Consider the following 22,336-nt stretch of genomic DNA (forward strand, 5'->3'; position numbering starts at 1 on the left):
TGTAACATAAGCGAAGAGATTTTAGCGTTAACAACCGCTACATGGATCATTAGCAGTAACCTAGTGCAGGCCGCAATCGGACGGCGGTCAGCTACCTGTCGAGTCGACGATGTGTCCGTTGGGCTGAGGTCCATTTGCGGCCTCTACGCGGATACACACGTCCTGGCGCTCCGACAAGGTGCCCTGAGACGAGAGGTAGCTCGGCACGTCGGGAGGAACGATGGTCTCGTCTAAAGAGAAACAAGGCGCAGGCATTAGAGCAGGGCTCTCAAACCAAGGTTTGGTTGCCCTCGGGGGCGGGTTAATATATATATATATATATATATATATATATATATATATATATATATATATATATATATATATATAAAAAATATTGCGTTTGTGGAGTCTGAGTTGAGCAGCAAAATCCCCCCGCATTTGTCCATTTCAGCCGGCGGCCATTTTGCGCCTTTATGCCGACTGAAAATGACATCACAGCCAATTGCGACTCAGCTTTGGAAAACAGGTGAGCCGTGATTGGTCGCTACCTGAGCCCTGAGCGAGTGCGATGTCATTTTCAGTTGACAGCAGGTGACAAAATGGCCGCCCCCTGAGATGGACAAAAACAGGTGGATTTTGCTGCTTAAAGGGGGGAAATCAACCCAAACATATTTTTTCCCAGAATATGTTCTATGCAGGCCCACTAGTCGAAACACGGCATACTGATTAATATTGCGCTTGTGGAATATGAGAAATCCACCCGTTTTTAGCTAGCTCAGGGGGCGGCCATTTTGTCACTTCTGCTGACTGTGGATGACATCGAAGTCGCTCAGGGCTCAGGCAACAAAAAACAGGTGAGCCGTGATTGGTCGTTATCTGAGCAACTTCGATGTCATCTTCAGTCGGCAGAAGTGACAAAATGGCCGCCCCGCCAGATGACTAAAAGTGGGTGCATTTCATAAACGCAACATTAATCAGAATTCCGTATTTCAACTAGTGGGCCTGCATAAAACATATTGCGGACAAAAATTCTGTGTTGGGTTGACTTCGCCTTTAACTCATATTCCTCAAAGGCAATATCAATGTTTATGTTCAGGCTAGTGGGGCTACGTCGAACATATTATCGCCAAGAAAATGTTGGGGGTGACTTCCCCCCCCTTTAACAAACTAACATGTTTGTTGAAGAAGACTCACCCGTGTTGGTGACACTGCAATCCTCGCTCTTTTTCCTGGTCTGGTAGATGATGCACACCCACACCAGGGAGGTGACCACGATGCTGGTCACCACGGCGATGACCACGATGCCGACGGTGACCGTGCTCAGGCCGGCCGACGGGGCGCAGGGGCCGCGGCGCTGAGTGACCAGCAGCTGGCTGTGAGCGCGCTCGGTGCCCAGCGTGTTGGACATGAGGCAGGTGTAGCGGCCGGCGTCCTCCAGCGTGGCGGCGCCGATGACCAGCAGCTGGTTGCCGGGGGTGAAGTGATGGCGGTCGGAGGGGCGCAGGGGCTGGTCGTCGTGCAGCCACGTGATGCGGGGCGGGGGGCTGCCCAGCGCCTTGCACTGCAGGGCCACTGTGTCGCCCACGACCACGTTGCGATCCTCAAGGTCCTGGGCCAAGTGGGGCGTTTCTGCGAGGCAAGAGGAAAGACAATCAAATGTGTGCATTATTGGTTGTTTTTAGGAATTGGAGGAAAAAAAAAAAAAAAAAAAAGGTCAGAGGACAGAGTTTTGAGTTGAATATTTAATTGAAGGTTTGCATGACGCGGAAGCGTGGTAAGAAGAAGCGCTAAAGATACGTTAGCTTGTTATCAAGGGCCAAATAGGCTTGAAATGCTTTTGTAATCGGCTAAAAGGGAAGCCAGAACCAGTTTGGGAATGTTTGCCTTCCGCTCGGTTAATTTGCGCCATACTGGACGGACTATCGGGGGACCACGTCCCTCGACTGGGAAAAAAACAAACAGTTCCTCGAGTGTTGTCGTACAGAGGAAAGAAAATCGCGGTGTGATTTGCACCAAGTCATCCACGTGCGGTGTTACGCGTGGACGTGACTAAGTTGACAGACCAACAGCGCCACTTCCTCAAGAGTCACTTTTTTTTTTTAGCACAGCTGTGTTTCTGACGGACTGTGGCAGCTAATAAGCCGACGTATTTTAACTGCTGACATCTGGGTCATGAGAACCAATTACATATTCAAATCAAAGTCAGTCCCACGTCCCGTTTTGCAATTGCCTATTTTTTTTTTTTTTTTTTTTTTTTTTGACAAATGACAAAATGTGTGTTTGTTTTTTTTTTTAATTCTTTGATTGTGCCAATTCAAAAATGGAAAGAACAAAAGCTACCCAGATGATCTGAGCTACGAAACCTGACATCATGAAACATCTTAACATTTTCATTGAGCACAAAGAGGATTTCTCCGGGGACAAAAGCCTCCAGAGCACAATCATTCAACTGTTTCCCCAGCAACCATACGGACCAGTCAATGGAGCACATTGACCTATGTGTGTGTGTGTGTGTGTGCTCACATACTGAGAACTTCCCCTCAGAGCGGGACATACACAGATTAAGAGATCTCACTTAACCCACTTCAGTGGTGCGTCTCGCTTCTATCAATCCTCTCTCTCTCTCTCTCTCTCTCTCTCTCTCTCCATACTTCAGCTCATTTTCTCCACCGTCCTCCCCTCCGCCCCCCTCAACCAACACGCTCCTCCTTTCCCGTTTCTCTCGCCGATAGAATTTTCCAAACGGGCTCCTCCTCAATCCCAAACATCACAGATTCAGTCCGCCGGCATCACCGCTTGCTTCTATATTTCACTTCCTCATTCCAAACAGCAACGCGCCACCCAGACCCCTTTTAAGGGCGCAACCTCGTGACAACACTTGCTTCTTTTCATTCCCGACAAGAGAGCCCCAAGATGATCTTAGTGAGTCGGATTTTGGTTTGAAGCGACAAGGCAAAGCGGCCAACAAAGTGTACGCTCGCTCCCACGGAGAGTGGAGGTGTGGTGGTGGTGGTGGGGGACGTTTGGGAATGTCTAACAGACATCCCTCTGTGAGTCGCTCTTGCTCCCCCAACAATCCCCTTTGACCTCAGCGCTGACCTTTGGCCCCTGACCCGCAGCGAGGCCACAGCTGCCGAGGAAAAGAAAAATAGAAACGCCGGCCATTCTGCAGCTTCCCACACGAGAGCCGAGTTATTTACAAGCGCTCGCCTTTGGAGATGTGGGAAAAATATCCACACTCACACCCCGGCTGGGCCAGTACGAGCAGAATTTCGAGTACCTAGCACGGTGAGCGTGGCGTTGGCGGACACAGTTCCCGCCGTGTTTTTGGCCGTGCAGCTGTACACGCCCATATCTTCCGGCTTGACGTCCATGATGAAGAACACGTCGTCGTCGGGCATGACGTGCATCCGGCGCTCGCGGGCGGCGGGGAAATCCGTGCCGCCGTCCTTCTGCCAGGCGATCTGCGGCGCCGGGTGGCCCTCGGCGGCGCACTCCAGCCTGGCCGTGTGGCCCGTTCTGATGGTGCTGTCCCGGGGGGTCTTTACGAACGACGGCAGCACTGTGGACGAAGCGGAGGGTGGGGGGGGGGGGGGGGGGTAAAGCGGGCGTCAAAATCGACGGGGAAAAGCAATCGTTCGCCGAGACGACGGGCTGAAGAATAATTCTGTCATGAGAGCAACGGCGCCGAGCTATGAGAAGAGCGAGCAGCGGAGCGTTCGAGGAACGGCTTATGTCACGGAGTCAAATCAATTTGTTACGAGTGGCAAGCGAGAGAAGACTTTTTGTTCCGAGTGAAAGAGGAGAAACTCAGCATGGCTACTGAACTCAATCGCGTCTCTGTCAAACGGAACAATTGATAAGCAGATAAGCGCAACGTCAACAGGCGTTTTATTTGGTGGAAGTCATGTAATCACACACATATTAACAGATAACTGACGGCCATGTTTTTGCTAAACAGCCTTGTTTTGTTTCTGAAAAAAAAATAAAAAATACTGCTGATTGTGATCTATTTTCCGGTTAATAACAGCAATTACACCCATGTTAGCAAAGATGCTAATAGGGGTGGGAACGATAATCGTTTTTTTTTATGCATCAATCGGCGTATTAAAAAGACTCTGAATCGATTCATAGGTATTAATAATCGATTTTTAAAGTTTAACAACAAAAAAAAACCATTTGTACGTCGGACGTCTGTGCTAGGCTAAGCTAATACGTGACAAGATGGAGGAACAAGCAAAACCTCATACGAGCGGAGCAAAGTCAAAGCGTGACATACAAATCGTTGCTCTTCCTTGAGTTTTTTGTTTTAAAAAAAAAGGTACCAGTGTTTTACGTGGACTATAAAATATAATCCAATGTAGTGATGCATCGGAATCGCAATCAAAGAGTCATAAGCCTCTGAATCGGAATTAAATCGAATGGTGGGCCTCTGAATCGGATCGAATCTTGAGGTACCCATAGATTCCCACCGAAAGATGCTACTAAAAACTCTCACCGTTGACGATGAGACGGGCCTTGCTGGAGTAAGTGGAGCCAAAGTGGTTGGTGATGATGCACTGGTAACGGCCCTCGTGCGCGAAGGTAACGTGCCGCAGGTGGAGGATGGTGGTGTACTCCATCACGCCGCCGCCGCCGCCCGGCCTGTCGGACGCGGCGGCGCCTTGGTGGTGGGCGCTCACGTGGGCGTAGTTCTCCGTCTCGGCGTGTCGGAGCAGCTCCTGGTCCTTGCGCCACGCGAAGGTCACGGGGGACGAGCTGCTGCTGGCGGCCGTGCAGGTCAGGCGCACGTTGCTGCCGAGGACCGCGACGCTGGTCTCTGGCTGAACTGTGATTTGGGGTTTGGGAACGTCGTCTAAAGATGAAAGGAAGGAAAAGGATGAGAGAAGAGGAAATGGGGAGAGGGCACTTTGAATAACACTAGTCCAAACACGGCATTTTGATTACAATTGTGTTTGTGAATCCAACAGTTTTTATACATCTCAGGGGCGGCCATTTTGTCAAATTTTGTCAAATGGCCGCCCCCTGAGACGGATAAAAACAGGTGGATTTTGCTGCTGAAGGAGGGGAAGTCACCCCAAACACATTTTTTTCCAAAATATGTTCTACGCAGGCCCACTAGTCTAAATACGGCATTCTGATTAATTATTATTGCGCTTGTGGAACATGAGAAATCCACCCGCTTTTAGCTAGCTCAGGGGGCGGCCATTTGCTCACTTTTGACTGACAATGACATCGAAGTTGCTCAGGGCTCAGATAACGACCAATCATGGCTCAGCTTCAGAAAACAGGTGAGCCGTGATTGGTCGGTATCCGCGCCCTGAGCAACTTCGATGTCATCTTCAGTCGACAGAAGCGACAAAATGGCCGCCCCCCGAGATGGGTCAAAAATGGGTGGATTTGGCTGCTTAACTAATCAGAACGCCATGTTTCGACTAGTGGGCCTGCATAGAACATATTTTGGAAAGAAATATGTTTGGGTTGACTTCCCCTTTAACTCGTATTCCACAAACACAATCTTGATCAGAATATCAAGATTAAATATAGGCCAAAATGCTACTGTAGCGGAGGGGGAGATAACATTTGGCAAGGTGTGGAAAAATGTTTGCTTTATTTTGCTCAAATGTAGCTTCTTAATTTCAAATGATACCCAAGAACGTCTTCTCCAGACTTGAGAAGCACTGCCGCGGGGCAAACAAATATCATTTCAAAAAGACAAAGTCAAACATCCTGGAGCATGTCTGCGTTTGCAGAGCTAAAAAACACACACATTACTCACCACACACAAAACTGCTGGATGGAGCCAGAAACACACTGGTCGCCTTAAGACTCTCAGGGTGGGCACATGTGGCATTAACGCCACTCTGCATTCCGCGGCTCACCAACCACTCGGGCAGCCAGCGGAGCTGGCAGTCGCACAAGAAGCTGTCGCTCTGGATGAGACTGTGGAGCAGAGGCGATAACTGGATATTTGTTTGGGAGGGTGCGTGCGCGCGTCAAATTGAGTCACATTTTTTGTGGGTCTCATCGTGTGCGCAAAGTGCTCACAGAGTTTTGAGGTTCTTCATCTTGCTTAAGGCATCGGGCTGGATGGAACGGATAGCGTTGTCGCCCAAGTTCCTGCGGGGATGCAATATCGAGATCGGTATCAACAATAATCCTCAGACACTTTCTTCATCGTCATCATGCAGACGGTAAAAGGATCCAAGCCAAAACACGCGCGCACGCCTGGAGACGGCCGCGAAAAATCTCAATCGTCTCGTCGAGTGCGCCGCGCGTTCCGCAACGTTGTTCCTGTGCAGCGGCCGGGAACCGAAGGTCGTAGTTGAAGTTGTGCTAGGCTAACGAGGAAGAGGCAGCTGGGCACTTGCAATGGCTTCTCCCGGCCCGCCAAAGTAAATCGCGCGAGTCTACTTCAAGTCTCTCGCTGAAATCGGCAGCGAAATTGCAAAATGTCCGAAAGCGTGGAGATATGGTCAACATTTTCAATGGCTTCTCAATTCGAAATTAGTCAATCCGTTTGTTGTGTACATATATGATATTATAAGGCACTCATACATTGGTGATTTCCCAGTCATAAATGGCCCTCTGTGGGCAAACCACAACTACAATGTGACCAGCAACAAAAATGAGAGGAGACTGAAGGCAACGTCTCTTTGCCAGCCACTCACTCCCTTCCCAAAAGACGACAAAGCATTGTGGAATACTCACAGGTGTTCTAGGGTCTCTAGGCCAGCGAAGGCTTTCTTTGCCACGGACTTGATCTTGTTCCCAAACAGAGTTCTGCCATGTCGATGTCCATGGACGAAGACAACGGGAAAGGAGAGCGGAACACAATTAGCCCGGGCTAAATCGGATCATGATGAATTATCCAAAAGGAAAAGTGAGCGAGTGAGTGTGTCAAAGTGTTTGTGAGTGTGTGATTAAGCGAGCGGAGCGTTGTCCTGCTCTTCAAAGATGGGACTTTTGATCTGTATTGGAATGATATTAGCAATGACCCCGGAGAGTTGACGGCGATATTCAAGCTACCAGCAGAGAAGCTGAGCCAGTTGCCGATCTCTTATTTGGCGCCTTAATCACCAGAGGCCCCCCCCCCGCCTTCACCAAGAGGTTCGAAGCGAAGGCCCCGGCGTCGGGCCACATCGCAAAACCAAAATGCTCGCTTTGTCTCATGTGAACTGCTTGTCCCTAATTTTGATGTGCACAATGCGCAGTAATAATTATTAAAAGCACGTTCGGGTATGCTTGTGTGTACACTTTGATGTGCCGCCGCCCTTTTTTTTTTTTTTTTTTTTTTTTTGCATCCCCCCCCATGGCCCAGCTAACCAGGCTTTGGATTCAGTGAGCCACTTAGGCCAACACTTGGCAAAAGACGGGAGGGGTCAGGGTGTGGGCCGTGTGAGGCGTTTGATTTTGATGACTGAATGCAGCCCTCAATTTCAAGCTCTCTCAGCTCCCAACAACAGCGAGCGTGAAAGCAGGGGCAAGGAGAGCGCAAGCATGGAGAAGAAATGCAACTAAGCCTATTGGGGGGGGGGGGGGAGAACCCCCTGCCAGTGTGAAGAAAAGCCCTTTCTCTTCCTCTTTCTCCTTTTGCGATGCGCACACTGGGAACCATCTTGGCTGCGCATCGTCTTTTCATCCTGGTGCTTGATGACTTGGAATTACTGCTCAAAGCCAGCACCAACTCTACATCCCGGGAGACTTCTCAACTTTTTACATTGAACTTCTGGCCAATTTTAGAAACATTTCATCTCGGAAGTAGGGAAATGGGAACGCACGGTCCTGGGAGAGTGCCACAAACGAGTCCATTTTAAATACGATGTGATCAAAAAAAAAAAGAAAAAAAAAAGAGAAATAAAAACGAGGAGACACTCACAGCTTGCTGAGGCTATCCAATCCAGAGAAGGCCCCGTTGGTATCCTCTATTGTGCCTGCGATGTCGTTATGGTCCAGCTCCCTGCGGAGAGCGAGAGAAAGGAGAAAAACATTGGACGGAGGAAGGACGACAAGTTTAGAGTCGGCCGGCGCAAAGCCGAGCGAGTCTTCAAGTCATGGGTTGCCCCTTCACCCCCATTGCCGACCCAAAACCACCCACAGCCGGTCTAGGAGCCGATTTTCGGCTGCGCCCCGCCAACCAAGTGCATCCTTCCCTTAGCGAGGCAGACGAGCGTGCATGTTGGTGTTTTGTCGGGCCACACAATCGGCTCGGTCGGTCTGACAGCGGCAGCTACAGCACAGCCAAAAGTCTCGTTGGGCTTATAGAGCGAGCTTAGCAATGGCTGGGCAAAGGCAAGACTCGATTTGCTCAAATCAGGGCTTCTTTTTAGGGAGACTTTGGGAGTCCCTTAACACTTGTCGAATGCTTTTCACTTGCTTTCTCTCAAGGCCAACGAACTAGGAAGGGAACAAACACTCCCGACACTAAATCATCTTTCAAACTTGAGAAAGATCTTTGACGTCGCCGGCCAACCGCACCCACCCAGGGCCGTCTTGACAATAACAAAGTACCGCTCCTTCCCATGCTTTGCAGACCCCGCCCCCCGGCCCCCTTGTTCTTTTCATTCCCCCACTGGCCGTCAAACTGGAGCTGCCAATTTCCTACTCTTTCTGGCTGGCTGGATGTGAATGGTTGCTGGCTTGTTAAAGCAAGGCCAGGGGTGGGGGCTCAAGAGCAAGGGACCACGGCAGGAGGGAGTGGAGCGCGGACGGACGGGGGGGGGGGGGCTGCACGATGGGCCAACAACCCCCGTGGCCGGATAAGGGGACGCGCAGGCTTGTTTGGAGCTTTCACACCCCACCGCAGGCTCCGGTGCCGTGCCAGCTCAGACAGCAAAGCGGGCCCAATTAAAGCTGCCCCGGCTAACTTTCGGGCCCAGTCTATGGCCGTTCTCCCCTCCGCTGATTAGATTAGCTCTGCCTCAAAGACACAAGAGTGGCGGGATGAACGGGGAGGATGAGAGAACAGATAAAGTGTGTGTGTGTAGAAAAATAAGGAGGAGAAATGCCACGGTGCAGAGAGAGACACTGTGCGGGCACAACAATACCTGGCTCTGCCACCCAGACTGTGGTCAGTCACCAGAGTTCTGTCAATGTTCTGTTTATTTTTTATTTTTTAATTTTTTTTTTTGGAGGGTGGGGGTGTTTATGGTCCGAAGGTTTTGGAATAGAAAGATCCAAGGAGGGAAACTAACTTGTTGAACGAGCGACAAAAAGTCCTTTAGGACCAAAACAAAGCCAGACAAAAGAAAACAAAGCAAGAAAGACTAGAAAGTTGCCACAGAAACCACGACAACAGCGAGCCCGGAACACCTTGTCCAAATAAACAAAGGCTTGAATGCAAACGTGATCAAATTTTGACTATGCAAACAACTAAGACCGTCTCAAAATCAGCTGTAGGGACTGCATACTTAAATATCAGATAATGACAGAGCTAAACCAATATTAAAACATCTCCGCTTTCACTGCTCCCCTGTGGCACTTTTCAGCCTTATTATCCGCAAGGGCACCGCAGCTATGTGGGGGTTGTTGAGAGTGATTTCAACTTGTTAATGGCAGACGGGGGGGGGGGCTAGACTTACAGGATGCGTACAGCCCGGAGGCCTCTGAAGGCTCCCTCAGCGACGTGGCTTATTGAGTTGTGCCCCAGTCGCAGGGCGTGGAGATCCCCCAGCACAGCCAGACTGCCTTCATCCAGACGAGTCAGGTTGTTATACGACAGATTCCTGCAGAGGGAAGGAGTGAGTGAGACACAACAGCAAGTAGGGCGGCCAAGATAGACAGAAAAAGCCATAGCGGATGTTAGACCAATACGTAACCAAAAATAATAAAAGAAACAAGGCTCTTAGTAAAATCTTCACATTTAAAACTAAGGATAGGCCGATTATCGGCCGGGCCGATTATTGGCGCCGATATCTGGCATTGTGAAAAATATCAGCGTCTGCCTTTTTTTTTTTTTCTTTCTTTTTTTTTATAAATCTGCCAGCCAATCAGATCATATAAAAAGATGTGTCTGGGAACCCCATGCACTTTTAGTTTTAAAAAAATGGGCTAAATGAAACTTTTAGTATACAGACATTTTGGAAAACTCCACTGTAGAAATATTTAAGGAGCTATTATTTATTTGTTGAAATTTTCATTTTCTATGACATGCCACTGCACTTTTTGTTAGAATATAAAAACAAAGATGTCACTATTTCCCAACATAAAAAATAAAAAAACTGACATGTTACAAATACAAAAAGCTGTTGAATAAACATGCTTAAAGGCATTTCAACAGTGTCGGAGTTTATATTATTAAATCATTGTGCTGAAATATGATCCTTTTTACTGCAAATGAATATCGGCTTCAAATACCGGCCTCGCATCGTATCGGCCCTGAAAAAAACAATATCGGTCCGTCTCTATTTAAAACACCCATAAATAGTCTTTCTTGAGGCCAACTGTGGATCTAAAATGAAATTTACTCTCAAAAGGGAACATTGCAGGATACACAAGAGATGAATACACTTCACACTAGTATTGATTGTTGTCAAACATTTGACCGTCCTTCCTACTGCCCTTCCCCTCCTCATGTATGCAGAGAGCCTCGTTGACAGCACCGCCTGCCCCACGAGGGATGCAAAAAAAAAAAATAGACGCCTGATAAAAGAACAAGCTACAGGATCACTACATCTCAAATAAACCCAAGTTACTTCTGATTTCTGCCGAGGGGACAGCCAGGGTGCAATCTATCATTCGGCGACAGGTTGACAGGATATGGCCCTCAGATATGAACGGCAAACTTACATCCAAGCCATCTAAGTCGTAATCTTGTCTTACTGTTACACATCAACAAACACGGAAACCCCGAGCCGCCTCGCAGTTAGTCACGCCTCAGCTGAGCAAAGCACTTTATAGCAGTCAAATGACTGTCATGTCAACAGAAGAGGGAAGGCGCTCAGGTAATGCCTTGTCCTTCAGGTGACAATGGGGGCAAATGCGATCCTTCCGTGTAATTACCACAACACAGCTAGCAGACGCACGCGCAGGATGGAAAAACGGCACAAAACAGCAAAGGGACTTGTATAAGACCGTTTCAAAGCTGTTGAGCTCAAGTCTAATTATGGGATAAACAGGATTATCCTTGGTTGCTATAGTATAGCGTTTTGAGTGCACAAGCCCAATGTCATTCAACCTTTGTAAAGGTAGGAAGATATTGGTGGAGCGTAGCTAAAAAAAAAAAGGTCTGTAAAAAAAATTAATAAAAACTGCGGATAATTCGAACGGTCTGACATCGACAAATTGTTGCTGAATTTTGGGTGTGCCGCAAGCTGTAATTTCATGCGCGTTATTGTTTTCGTTCTTTGCCGAGTTGATGAATATGCCGTCGCTAACTGTGCACTTCACACTGATTTTGGTGCTGGCACTCACAATTCCCTCAGCTTCTGGCAGAACTTCCAACCATCAGGATTGATGCGGGTTATTGAGTTGTTACTGAGGAAAAGCTGCTGAAGAGACGTCAGCCCATACAGGGAGCCGCTGTTCACCTCAATCAGGCTGTTGTACTCCAGGTGTCTGGATTAGAAACAATCAATCAGATCAATCTGGCGTTTATGACAACAGAAACATGATGACATCAGATCTCCAACCATCAAAAGTCATTTATGTCTACTGCAGTGCGAACTACTATTACAGTACAGTACATGATTGCAATTCTCAAGAATGAAAATGACGGCTAAGACACATTTGTCGGATTGAAAACCCAGCGAGAGGCATTGAGGAATGCTCCCAAATGAAAAGAAAAAGTACATTTTGGGCCACATGCAAATTTCTGAATATGCTAGGCGCTAATGCACTGCTTGTGTTTCACGTCTTCCCACAGGTACGTACAGGACTTTCATCTTGGCAAGATCCCAGAAAGCGCCGTCAGTCAGCTTGCTGATGCTATTTCTTTGGAGCTTCAGCACCTCCAAGCTGGAAAGGCCCTGGAAAGTCAAACCCTCAACCTGACGGATACGATTCCTGTTGAGCTCACTGCCGACACACACGAAGAACAAAATATGGCAAAAGATTTAGAATGCTTTATATCCCCCACACAGAACCGTCACATGCAAAGATGGACAATGTCACCCATTAAGAAAAAAACAAACAAACACAAACACAATATTTAACAATTCAATAATAATAGCATGACCAAATCACTAAAACATTAGGCTTCAGAAAGACAAAAAAAAAAATCAAAGCGCTTTTATGAAGAAAAACATTTTTAATTTTAATTATTGCTCTGTGCTTGATACGTGTGTTAAGATTGCCCTCAAAGGAGGAAATATAAACAACCCAGCCTATTCTTTTGTCTATAATTTGTAGTCACACAGTTGCCTCGCCAACAAAAGGCACCAGTAGAACCTGATGGAACTAAAACAGGTTCGACTTCAATCCCAAGAGCGCCTTTACTCTTCGGGTTGAAGGCGTAAACGATCGATACTTGAACCTGAAGCGAGACAAGTCAGGGAAGTTTGGCTAAGCTAATACGGAGAATGAACTAGCCACTTCGGGAACATGGAAAAAGCCAAGAAATCTCTGTTCGTATACAGCAGCCTGTGTTTGCCTTGTCAGTCTGTCAAAAATGCCTCGAAAGCGCATACATTTATGAGACATGAACTCGACTGTATTTGTTTGGCACTGGTGCAAATCCAAAGGTACTCACAGCTGGGTGAGTCTCGGCAGCTGGAATGCCCTCACAGGGATCTGACTGACGCGGTTTCGGCTCAATCGCAGGACCTGCAGAGTGGAGCCGAGATGGTCCAGTGCTCCCGGCTCTAATGCGCTGATCTTGTTGTTGCTTAGGTACCTGAGGACGCCCAAACACAGCTGCACACTCACTACACGCATACCGACTTGCGAGTTTCTTCTTTTCGGTGAGGTCGAAAACTGCCCGCGCAAAATGGATGAACTATGAGCATCGTATCGACATTGTATACAGTTGAACAACAACGGCTTGAAAAAATAAAATAGAAGTGGCAACATGTCACTTGTATAGCTGCGTTTTGTTGAGTACGTCCACAAATGTGCCACAAATACTTACAAATCTCTAATCTGGAGGCCCGCAGGAAAGGAGTGTCCTCGCAGTTCAGTGATGTCATTGTTGCTCAGGTCCAACGTTTCCAAGGAAACCAAGTTCCTGATTCGTATGCCCTCAATACTGCCGATTTTGTTATGATGTCTGGGAAGTGGCAAGAACAGATATTTTTCCTGAACAAACTGAAACATTCACAGCGTAAAATGAAACGTGACTTTTCGATTTTGCTTTACTGGGAATCACCGCACCGACGTCGAGTTGTACAAGCATTTTTTTTCGGAGAACCGTTTCAAATCTGTGTTGTGTGGAGTTGAGCAATTTGACACCTGCAAACGGGTATCCAAGCAAAATGACGAGTGGACTATGGAAATAAACTCTCTTAAAATCTTGAGACGGTCGCAGGAGAGCTGCTGCCTATCCCGGTTGACTTCAGACAAGAGGCAGGATACATCCTGGACTGTTTGCCAGCCAATCGCCGGGCGCATATAAACAAACAACCAGTCACGGTCACACCTACACACTGTCTTTTAACGAACTTAACGCACATTTTCTAACGTGGGAGAACATGCACACGCCGCACGGGAAGGCCAGAGGCGAGGCATGAATTGAAGCCATCATCATACTCAATCACGCCGGAGCAATGTTCCGCGACTGGTTACAGTCTATTCCCTGGGTCGCGTGTGTTGAAAGAGCCAAAGAAAGCAAAAGAGAGCAGGTGTTCCACCAGTCAAACTGTCAAAACAAGGTCAGTCCCTCCTTCCTTTCTAGCCTTCAGCTAGCAGATGGACACACACACTCATTTATTGTCGGGTGGGGGTGGGGGTGGGGGGGGGGGCTATGAGGGGGCCACGCCGCAGTGCCCACCTGAATAAACACAGGCACAAATGGGTTAAGGATGAACCGTGCGAGCACACAAACACAAATAACAAAACACGCGCGGGACTGAGGAACACACAGTGGCTACTTTGAGCACCGAGCGTGGGGGAAGGGATGGGGGAGGAGAAAAATAGGGGATGGTTAAGAAGTGAGGGAGGGTCAACAGCTGGTGACCTCTGCTGGGAAAAACAGATCAGCCTCAGACTGGTGGAAGAGATTGACCTCTCTCGCTCGTTCCAGTTCCATCACTCCAGCCCCCGCCCGGTCTTGCTCCCTCCCACGGTCGAGAATCCAGCTGCGCGCGAGAGAGAGAGAGAGAGCGCGAGAGAGTGCGAGAGAGCGCTCGGCGTCTTTGAAGTAGGGACACACAATAGCGGCGTTTATGAAAACTTGAGTGGCCGACACTGGCGGCAACGATTAGCATACGGCTAACAAGGCTGATAAAGGGGGGCGCTCGCTTCGCTTTTGTTGCCTTTGATGTTCGAGGAGTTTTATTCACTCTTGCTTCTACTGTACTTAATTCCCAATCTCATTAACATGGCCCATGGACCAGCTGGTTAGCATGAGCCCGGGTCTTTTTGACACTTGTTTTACGGTATGCAACGCATCAGCAGTTGAGACAGGCAGGACACTTCTCTAGATTCCAGCGCCACAGTCCAAGGCAATTAGTAGACCCATTCGCAATGGACGCTGGCCATCACGACAAAAGGAGAATATTTCAAAATCGTATCAGCCGGCAGCCAGTGTGATTTGCCCCCCCCCCCACCCCCCTCCCACACAGGACACAAAACGCCCTTCGGTGTCACTGACGACACCATAAACTTTCATTTCTCTTTTTAAACTTCCGTTTTCTCAATTGGTACACTATTTCTCTTTCGCCGAACAGTGATGTCACCCTGATCTGAAACATCGCAACCCCGCCCCCCCCCATCCCTTCCTACTCATCCTCCTTCCCGGCTCGCTGTCACCCATTTTACAGTAAGCTATGTGACGGACAGCTGCAGCTGCAAGTGCTTCAGTGGAGCCTTCACTTCAGCTGTGTGGCTCTGTAAATACTCGACCCTCCCTCTAGCCTCTTCTCCTGTCAGACCCGTGGGCCCTTCCCTGGCAACAGGCTTCAAGTCAGGCCAAAAAAAGACCCCCTGATTATTTGGAGGGGCGTCACTCAACAGTTGGAGTGAAAAAAAGGTTTTCTGTCGGGGAGAAGTGGTACATGGAATGGGAGAACGATGGATATTTTCTCTCCAAAAAGTCAAGTGCATCCACCAACTGGTGAAAGTCTGTTGGGAGGCACCGCAGAAGTGGCAAAAACATCATTGAGAATAGTTTTGGAAAGATGTCAAAAAGAAAAAAAGAAGAAACCTCAAACCTCTGCCTATATAAAGCAGAAATACTCTTGAGCACAAAATGCGTCAGGATGAGTTCTGAGAAGCGAGCGCATGACGGAGAGGCTAAGGTGTGACTCTTGCAAATGATATGATGATCATCACCGGTGTTACGGGAAGCAGCAGCTGCGGGCTATCAGGCAGGCGCCCCCCGCGCTCAAGCAGGGTGTCAAGAAAATGAAAAGTGGTTCATGCTAAGGATGAGCTGGAAGGATTGGGCTTGTTTTAGGACAGGGGTGTCAAGCCCATTTTTGCCGCCGGCCACATCACAGTTTACGGTTTCCCTCGGAGGGCGTGAACACATAAATGTAGGATGGCCTTATGTTGAAATCAGAAGCCAGTAAATAGGTTGTGCAATTATTTTTCAATTTTTTTCAAAGGAGGGATTGGTAACAAATGTTTGCAAAATATCATATTTAGTAATACGAGTGAAGACAATTTGAAAAAGAACCATGTCAAGTCAACACGCATGATTTGACTTCACGGGCCACATAAAATGATGTCGCGGGCCGGATCTGGCCCCCGGGCCTTGAGTTTGACACCTGTGTTTTAAAATGAATGAATGAATGTTCCGTGGTCACCCAAGACAGAAAGTTAACGTTTCAGTTTCTGAATGCAGGATTGTAGTCAATCTAAATAAATCAACAATGTCTGCTATCCAGCTATAACTCGCACATCAACATCAGCGTCAAGGTTGTCAACTTTTTAGCCGTTACCTCAGACGAACCTTCCTGCTTAATGTTTGATTTGAGTGTCATGGGATTTGAATAAAATCAAACTGGCAAAGTGGGCCCACAGTTTTGACACAATCAATCAACGCTTGCAGTCCATTATAATGTGTGATTTTTACATTTTAAATGAACAAGCACTGCGGCTGAATTTTGCAATGACTACTGCCAAAACCCACAATGTAAAATAGAAGGTACAACCTTTTTGCAATCCTAATTTCAATTGCTGATTGAGAGTGCGGCTCTACAAGCATTAGCACATACTCTCCCTCCCAAATAAGGCAGGAAATCTCCAGTGGGATGCCAACGCAGGCAGTCCCCACAGGCACAACTTACAACTTTACGCAAGCAGTCTGCTCACATGACACAAATGTCCGGCTGATAAGATTATATTTTCAAATCTTATAATGATACCTAAAGACCTCAAATGGAAATCTAGTAATCACTTTTTGTGATCCTGTAACATTCTAATTTTGCAGATTGTCCAATGCTGACACCGTTCTAAAACTGACACGTAAAAAAAAAAAAAAAAAAAAAACCTTTGCATCCTTGACGGATGTCAGGAGACTATTTCAAGAGCATTTCAAAGAGGCCAGCGGCCTAAGAATACAGTAACCAAGAGGCCGCTCATTCTGGCAAAAGGTTTGAAGTGGAGGCCATACTCACAGGTAGAGGGCTACGATCTTGGAAGCTGCCTGTCCTAAATCTGGTATGGAGGTCAGCTCATTGTGGTCCAGCCGCCTGAAAGATGGCAAACGCACAGTCGCTGGTTAGTGAGAACACTTGAAAATAATATCGACACAAAAGCGACACATATTGAGGAAAGTGTGAGTGGCTGGCCCGACGATGTCACCAGTGGGTATATAATAAGCTTTTTCCTTTTTCGATGAGTGTGTGCGCGTCTTGTGTTGTGGCACAAAGTGAAACTGAGCCAAGTCCTCTCCCCGCCATATAAAATATTTACAAGGCCAGCGTCGGCTACAGTATCAGGTGGTGGAGGGGAGAGGCTTAATATAGAAAACCACCACTTATTCTCAATCGGACTTAGTTCAAGGTAACACCTACGAGGGAGCTGCTACCAAGCGCCAACCACAAACGTTACCCGTTGACAAGACTGCGCCGCAAAAAGCAGCAGCTACAGTCCTCGGTCCTTAGTGTATGTGAGGGGACAAATAAATCTTCGCCATGAAAATTTCGCCAGTGGAATGGAGATGGACACCAGAAATATACAACTGACTGCCTCCGGAGACTTTTCCTGAGATACAGCTGATCCCAACGATACAGTCGGTTGCTTCTCATCTAAACCAAACAGCACCTGTTACTTATTACCATTTGGGTGTATTTCATGGGGGGGGGGCTACATGACTCAAAAGAAAAATAGACTGGGTTAGGTAGTGCAACCAGCTTTGGAATATTTGTTAATGAACTGTCAAAGTAGTTTGCGGTTTAATTAAACATGCTTCCATTTGCATTATGCAGTACTAGTAGTACTCATATAGTACATATTTATATATATATACACCGTTGACCTGATAAGTCACATTTTGGGGAATTTCCTATTTTTTCAAAAAGCCATACTATTGGTCAGTCCACATTACTGACCAATATCAATTGTTGAAAATGGCTTGCTTTCTTTTACTATGCATTTTTGGAGTCTCCTGAAAAGTTACTGATTTGGAGGTACAAGATTTTGGCCCGACACTCGCAAAATATACATACATACATACACACACAAATATTGGCTGCACGATATTGGAAAAATATGCGATATGGTTGTTGAATACAGCGATAGATATTATTGCGATATTTCCTAAAAAAAAAAAAAAAATTTTTTTTTACTATCTAATGAAAGAAATCAATTTTGTTCATACAGCAAAATAAACAAGCTCAATTTTTTTCTTAGCTAATTAATTGTAACTACCCTAGATAATTTAAAACTACTGGCTGGCGATGCACATTTAAGTTTGTGTCTTGCTGGTCGAATTCAGATAAAAGCAAACAAGAAAATGAAATGACTGCATGTCCTTACGATACGCATATTGGATAAGCCAATATTGCGATATCGATTAATTGTGCGGCCCTAATATATATATATATATATATATATATATATATATACATATATATATATATATATATATATATACACACACACACACACACCAACATACACCCACACACACACACACAGTGAATGTTTGGTGTGTAGGGATACTTACAACTCTCGTAAATTTGGTAGGTTGGCAAAAACTTCTACGTTGATGTCAGTCAGCTTGTTGTGGCCAAGATTTCTGAGAGAGAGAAAAAAAAAAAAAAAAAAGGATAGCGATAATGAATTTGCAGAACGGGCGTAACATTTCCAGTGAATAAGTGATGCATTTTTATTTGGTTTATTCGTGGACATTCTCAGTAGTCACAATTAGGAGCCTGATGAATAGTAACAGTCTGCCTAAGGTGCCAAGAATGCGAATTCAAACTGAAAAAGCGCAAAATCCTCCAGTTGAACACAAGCAGGTCAAAATCAATACCATCAATGGAGAAACTCGCTCCCCTTGCTCGCTATGCAAACAAAACCAACGGGCCATTCATCTGCACAATCAATTGGCACTTAAGTCCAACATTAGATTTAATAGCGGGCACTCCGTTTACAGAGGATGACTGACTTGTTCAGCGATACCTCAGACAACGTGAGGGGGGCGGAGGGTGGCGGGGGGTGGTAGCTGCAGGTGGGCATTGAAGGGCAAACATTTGCATTTCACAGAACGCTTCCCATGCCAAATTCTTCAAATTAATTTCACGCATAAACAAGTCCAACTTATAGTATGACACACACACACACACACACACACACACACACGCGCATGCACGCACACACCTCCTGCTTTGCTGGCCCGCAGCCTGTTGGCAGAGTTTTGGCTGCACTGAGAGCAGTGTTTGTGTTTGCTGCTGGGGTTAGACTGGGTGAGACAAAGGGAATCCACAGATCCCAGCCTAACCCCCCCCCCCCACCCCCCCCGCCCCCCACCTCCCGTCCCTCAGTCCAGACGTGAGAGACTGACCAGGAATGTTTTGCGGGCTTGCTGAGAGATGACTTCTTGTTCGGGGGGACACGTTTACCTGACGCGCCACATTCCTCAATCTGTCCCACGAGGGAAATGGTAAAAATGCCGCTACTGTTATTCAGGATTAGACTCAATGAATGTGACTAATAGGAAATAGAGTCATTGACCCAACAAAAGACTCTTCTTGTCTAACAATACACTTTCTATAACCATTTAATCCAAATCAAGGTTTTTTTTTGGGGGGGGTTGATGGATTTTCCTTTCGTGTCTCCAGGGCTTGATTGCAGATAATGACCACTTCCCTCCACGTGTCCTTCTCCTTGTTTGAGAGGGAGACAAGCTAATAGCTGAGCATGTGTCTGGCCTCCAGGCCGAGGTGTACATGTGTGTCTAGGTTATGATGGTTTAATGGGGCACCTCCCTTTGTGGTCTAGATCGCTAAATTGTTGTCCCCTGCAAAAGGAGGCAATTACCTCCTTACGGCGAGGCTACGTGTAAAAAGAAAAAAAAAAAAAAAAAAGAAAATAACGAAACCGCAACGTTCCTCGGAGCTGCCACTGCCTCCGAGGTATGTATTTAGAAAACGCGCCCGCGCACGCAAAATGTGGGAAAACTGCTGTACGGGTATTAAAGGCCGCAGCAAACAAACTAAACCACTCCTTTGTTTGTGTGCACGCCTGCATGCACCCGATTTCCTCTGCCAACTGTGGCATACGCTCAACAAGTGTATTTATCTCTGCTTCATTCAGCCTGATTTATTTTCTTGCCTATCAGATAAGCTTTGCGGCAATTTAACACCTACTGTAGGAGAATACGGTGATAACAGTAGTTCACCTCCCTCTTTTCCCTCCTCTGCTGTGGAGTGGAAAGGGGGAACCAGCACAAAGCGTGGTTAATGCTTTCCAGATAGCGGCCCAGCAATTGCTGCCAAAGGAATTTGCAGTGCAGAGATCAGATGCCTACCAGTCATTTCTGACTGATTCACGGGAGAGAGAAAAAAGACATGTCATGTCGTTCCATATAAGTAGCCGGGAAAGGATGCGTATTTGCAACTGGAGTAGACACCGGGACACAACACGGCACACTGTGAGAAGTCATTTGGTTGTCGAATGCTACGCGTTATTAGGCACCACTGGTTTATACAAACAGACAGAACTGTATGATAGAAACATTTTGGTTTTTTTTTTTTTTTTTTTTTAAATGACATCAAGTAAAGTATACGTTCAAGTCTACGTTCATATTACGATTACAATCAAATCCACAAACTCTTGTAGCTTATAAGGATACACCAAAAAAAAAAAAAAAAAAAAAAAAAAGTAAAACTGCTTATTGATGATGTCTTAAAACCTTTGGAGTTAAAACCTACAAGTCTGCCAAAAGACAACTCGAAGTTATTACTTGTGACTCATAACTTGTGCAGGTGGTTAGTTATAGTCCAGTTCATCTCAGAGCGTAGGTCACAATTTGTCATTTTAAGTGGCCCAACTGCTGGAAGGATTTGTGGCTAATCGAAAACATTAGCGTCAAACTTGCCCAGCGAGAAGTCTTTCCAGGAGTGAAATGATCAACGAAGCCAAGGCCGTTCTCAGCAAAAATCAAGAAAAAGTGGAGCTCAGCGGCTGCACCTTGCCGCTTATTTGACATATAGAACACATTAAAAAGCTTTTTAAAAAATAGCTCTGCTATGTATGGCTGCTGTGGGACCGGAGGAAATCTGCGAGTATAAGGTTGATGTCATCGTGGGGGAGGCGGGGGGGGGGGGGAAGCAAAAGCGCACGGACTTGGACATGCGGCGATACATCATCATTATTCTTCCTGTTCCTTTTGCTACATAAATGCTTTCTGAACTTTGCTCATCCAGAGTGTTAAGTGATGTCAGTGACGAGCCCCACGGGGAGACAAAAGCCCTTAAATGTGGTCACTTTCATAGCATCGTAAAACTCATCAAATAATAACCTGTGTGTCAGACAGCCACACACACGCACGCACGCACGCACGCACGCAAACACAGACACAAACACACAATTCTTTCTGTCATCAGGATCTGCTTTATAGGCCGGCAACTGCAGTCAGGGTGTACACAAAAACTAGCAGCAGCTCCTGGATACGTGCCGGTTCAAGAGAAAAGGAGGTAACGGAGTAAAAGCCACCATCTTAAACTACTTTAAATATTTACACATTTGATATCACTAACAGCATTCGAGTCTATTGGATTTGAATTTGTATAAATAAAACATATAAAGCAGGGATGTCTAACCCCGGTACTCGAGGGGCCCTAGCCAGCATGTTTTAGATGATGATGATGTTATATAAAGCTAGTTTTGCAATCGGAAGCCAGTAAAGATTGCTTGTTCAACTATTTTCCTATTTACTTTAAAGGGGGATTGGACTATGCTTATAATATCGCACCATTATTAAAAGTAATGACTATTTGCAATTTGGGTATTTTAGCAAGAAACGACCTGATGTGTTAACTACATTTGACTAATCCCACATGAGTACTCATTCGAGGCGGAGCCCGCATGAAAATCAGAGAACTGCCGATGGACGGGAAAACTAGCAATGGCGAAGCGGAGAGAAGATGGAAAATCAATCGGTGCCATTGCACATTGGCCACAGCCAATACAACCATTTGTGATGTCCTGCGCTGGAAGAACCAGATGTGGAGCCAGTCGAGCGAGAAAACAGCTGCAGTTGACGACAGAAACACTGCGGGAACTATAAAGAAGGCCACACCAGGAGAGGAGGCTGCACCAGAAGCTCATTCGCAGCGAGAACATGAAGGCCATGTTGGAAGTTGCAAGAAGCAAAAAAACAGACAAACCCTCAAAAATGATGGGACAAAGTTTTATTGGTTTGTTGAGGCTAAATATTAAACTTGATCAAAGTGATTGAACAACCAGTTCAATCACTTTGAAGAAATGAAATGGTCTGCTTCTGATCCCTAACAAACAAGCTCATCTGTGGAACACAGTGGAGGCAATGTCAACGCTTGGACTCGCATTCTCCTCAGACAGGCTCATTCATCTTCATTGATGGAACAAATGATGCCGACAGCAAAAGGAACTCGTAAATTCCCAGAAACATTTTGTCCGTCATTCGCAACCAAAGTGATTAGGAGATCCTTCACATTGAAGCAAAAATAATGACACTTAAGACAATGCCGAAAGAACAAAAGAGTTCACCGGGGGGGGGGGGATCGGCCAACACAATCTCCAAACTTGAAATCCTGTCAAGCAGACA

The 22,336-nt window shown here is 46.5% G+C and overlaps 1 protein-coding gene across 1 annotated transcript in view; it reads right to left on the reverse strand.

The window, feature by feature from the left end:
• lrig1 (leucine-rich repeats and immunoglobulin-like domains 1) overlaps positions 1 to 22,336 on the reverse strand; it is a 32,092-nt gene that overhangs the window by 3,537 nt on the left and 6,219 nt on the right. Inside the window, exons 2-16 of the mRNA XM_086041002.1 lie at positions 18,251 to 18,322; positions 16,698 to 16,772; positions 13,049 to 13,186; positions 12,671 to 12,814; positions 11,854 to 11,997; positions 11,395 to 11,538; positions 9,564 to 9,707; positions 7,862 to 7,942; positions 6,694 to 6,765; positions 6,031 to 6,102; positions 5,762 to 5,925; positions 4,481 to 4,837; positions 3,263 to 3,544; positions 1,177 to 1,611; positions 96 to 230 (exon numbers count right to left, since the gene is read on the reverse strand). Of these exons, the coding sequence (XP_085897128.1) occupies positions 96 to 230; positions 1,177 to 1,611; positions 3,263 to 3,544; positions 4,481 to 4,837; positions 5,762 to 5,925; positions 6,031 to 6,102; positions 6,694 to 6,765; positions 7,862 to 7,942; positions 9,564 to 9,707; positions 11,395 to 11,538; positions 11,854 to 11,997; positions 12,671 to 12,814; positions 13,049 to 13,186; positions 16,698 to 16,772; positions 18,251 to 18,322 (2,459 nt within the window). The remainder of the gene's footprint in view (positions 1 to 95; positions 231 to 1,176; positions 1,612 to 3,262; positions 3,545 to 4,480; positions 4,838 to 5,761; positions 5,926 to 6,030; positions 6,103 to 6,693; positions 6,766 to 7,861; positions 7,943 to 9,563; positions 9,708 to 11,394; positions 11,539 to 11,853; positions 11,998 to 12,670; positions 12,815 to 13,048; positions 13,187 to 16,697; positions 16,773 to 18,250; positions 18,323 to 22,336) is intronic.

The sequence above is a fragment of the Filicampus tigris genome, chromosome 9 (assembly GCF_054856515.1).
Source record: "Filicampus tigris isolate MCC_2025a chromosome 9, RoL_Ftig_1.0, whole genome shotgun sequence".
Classification (NCBI taxonomy): Eukaryota; Metazoa; Chordata; class Actinopteri; order Syngnathiformes; family Syngnathidae; genus Filicampus; species Filicampus tigris.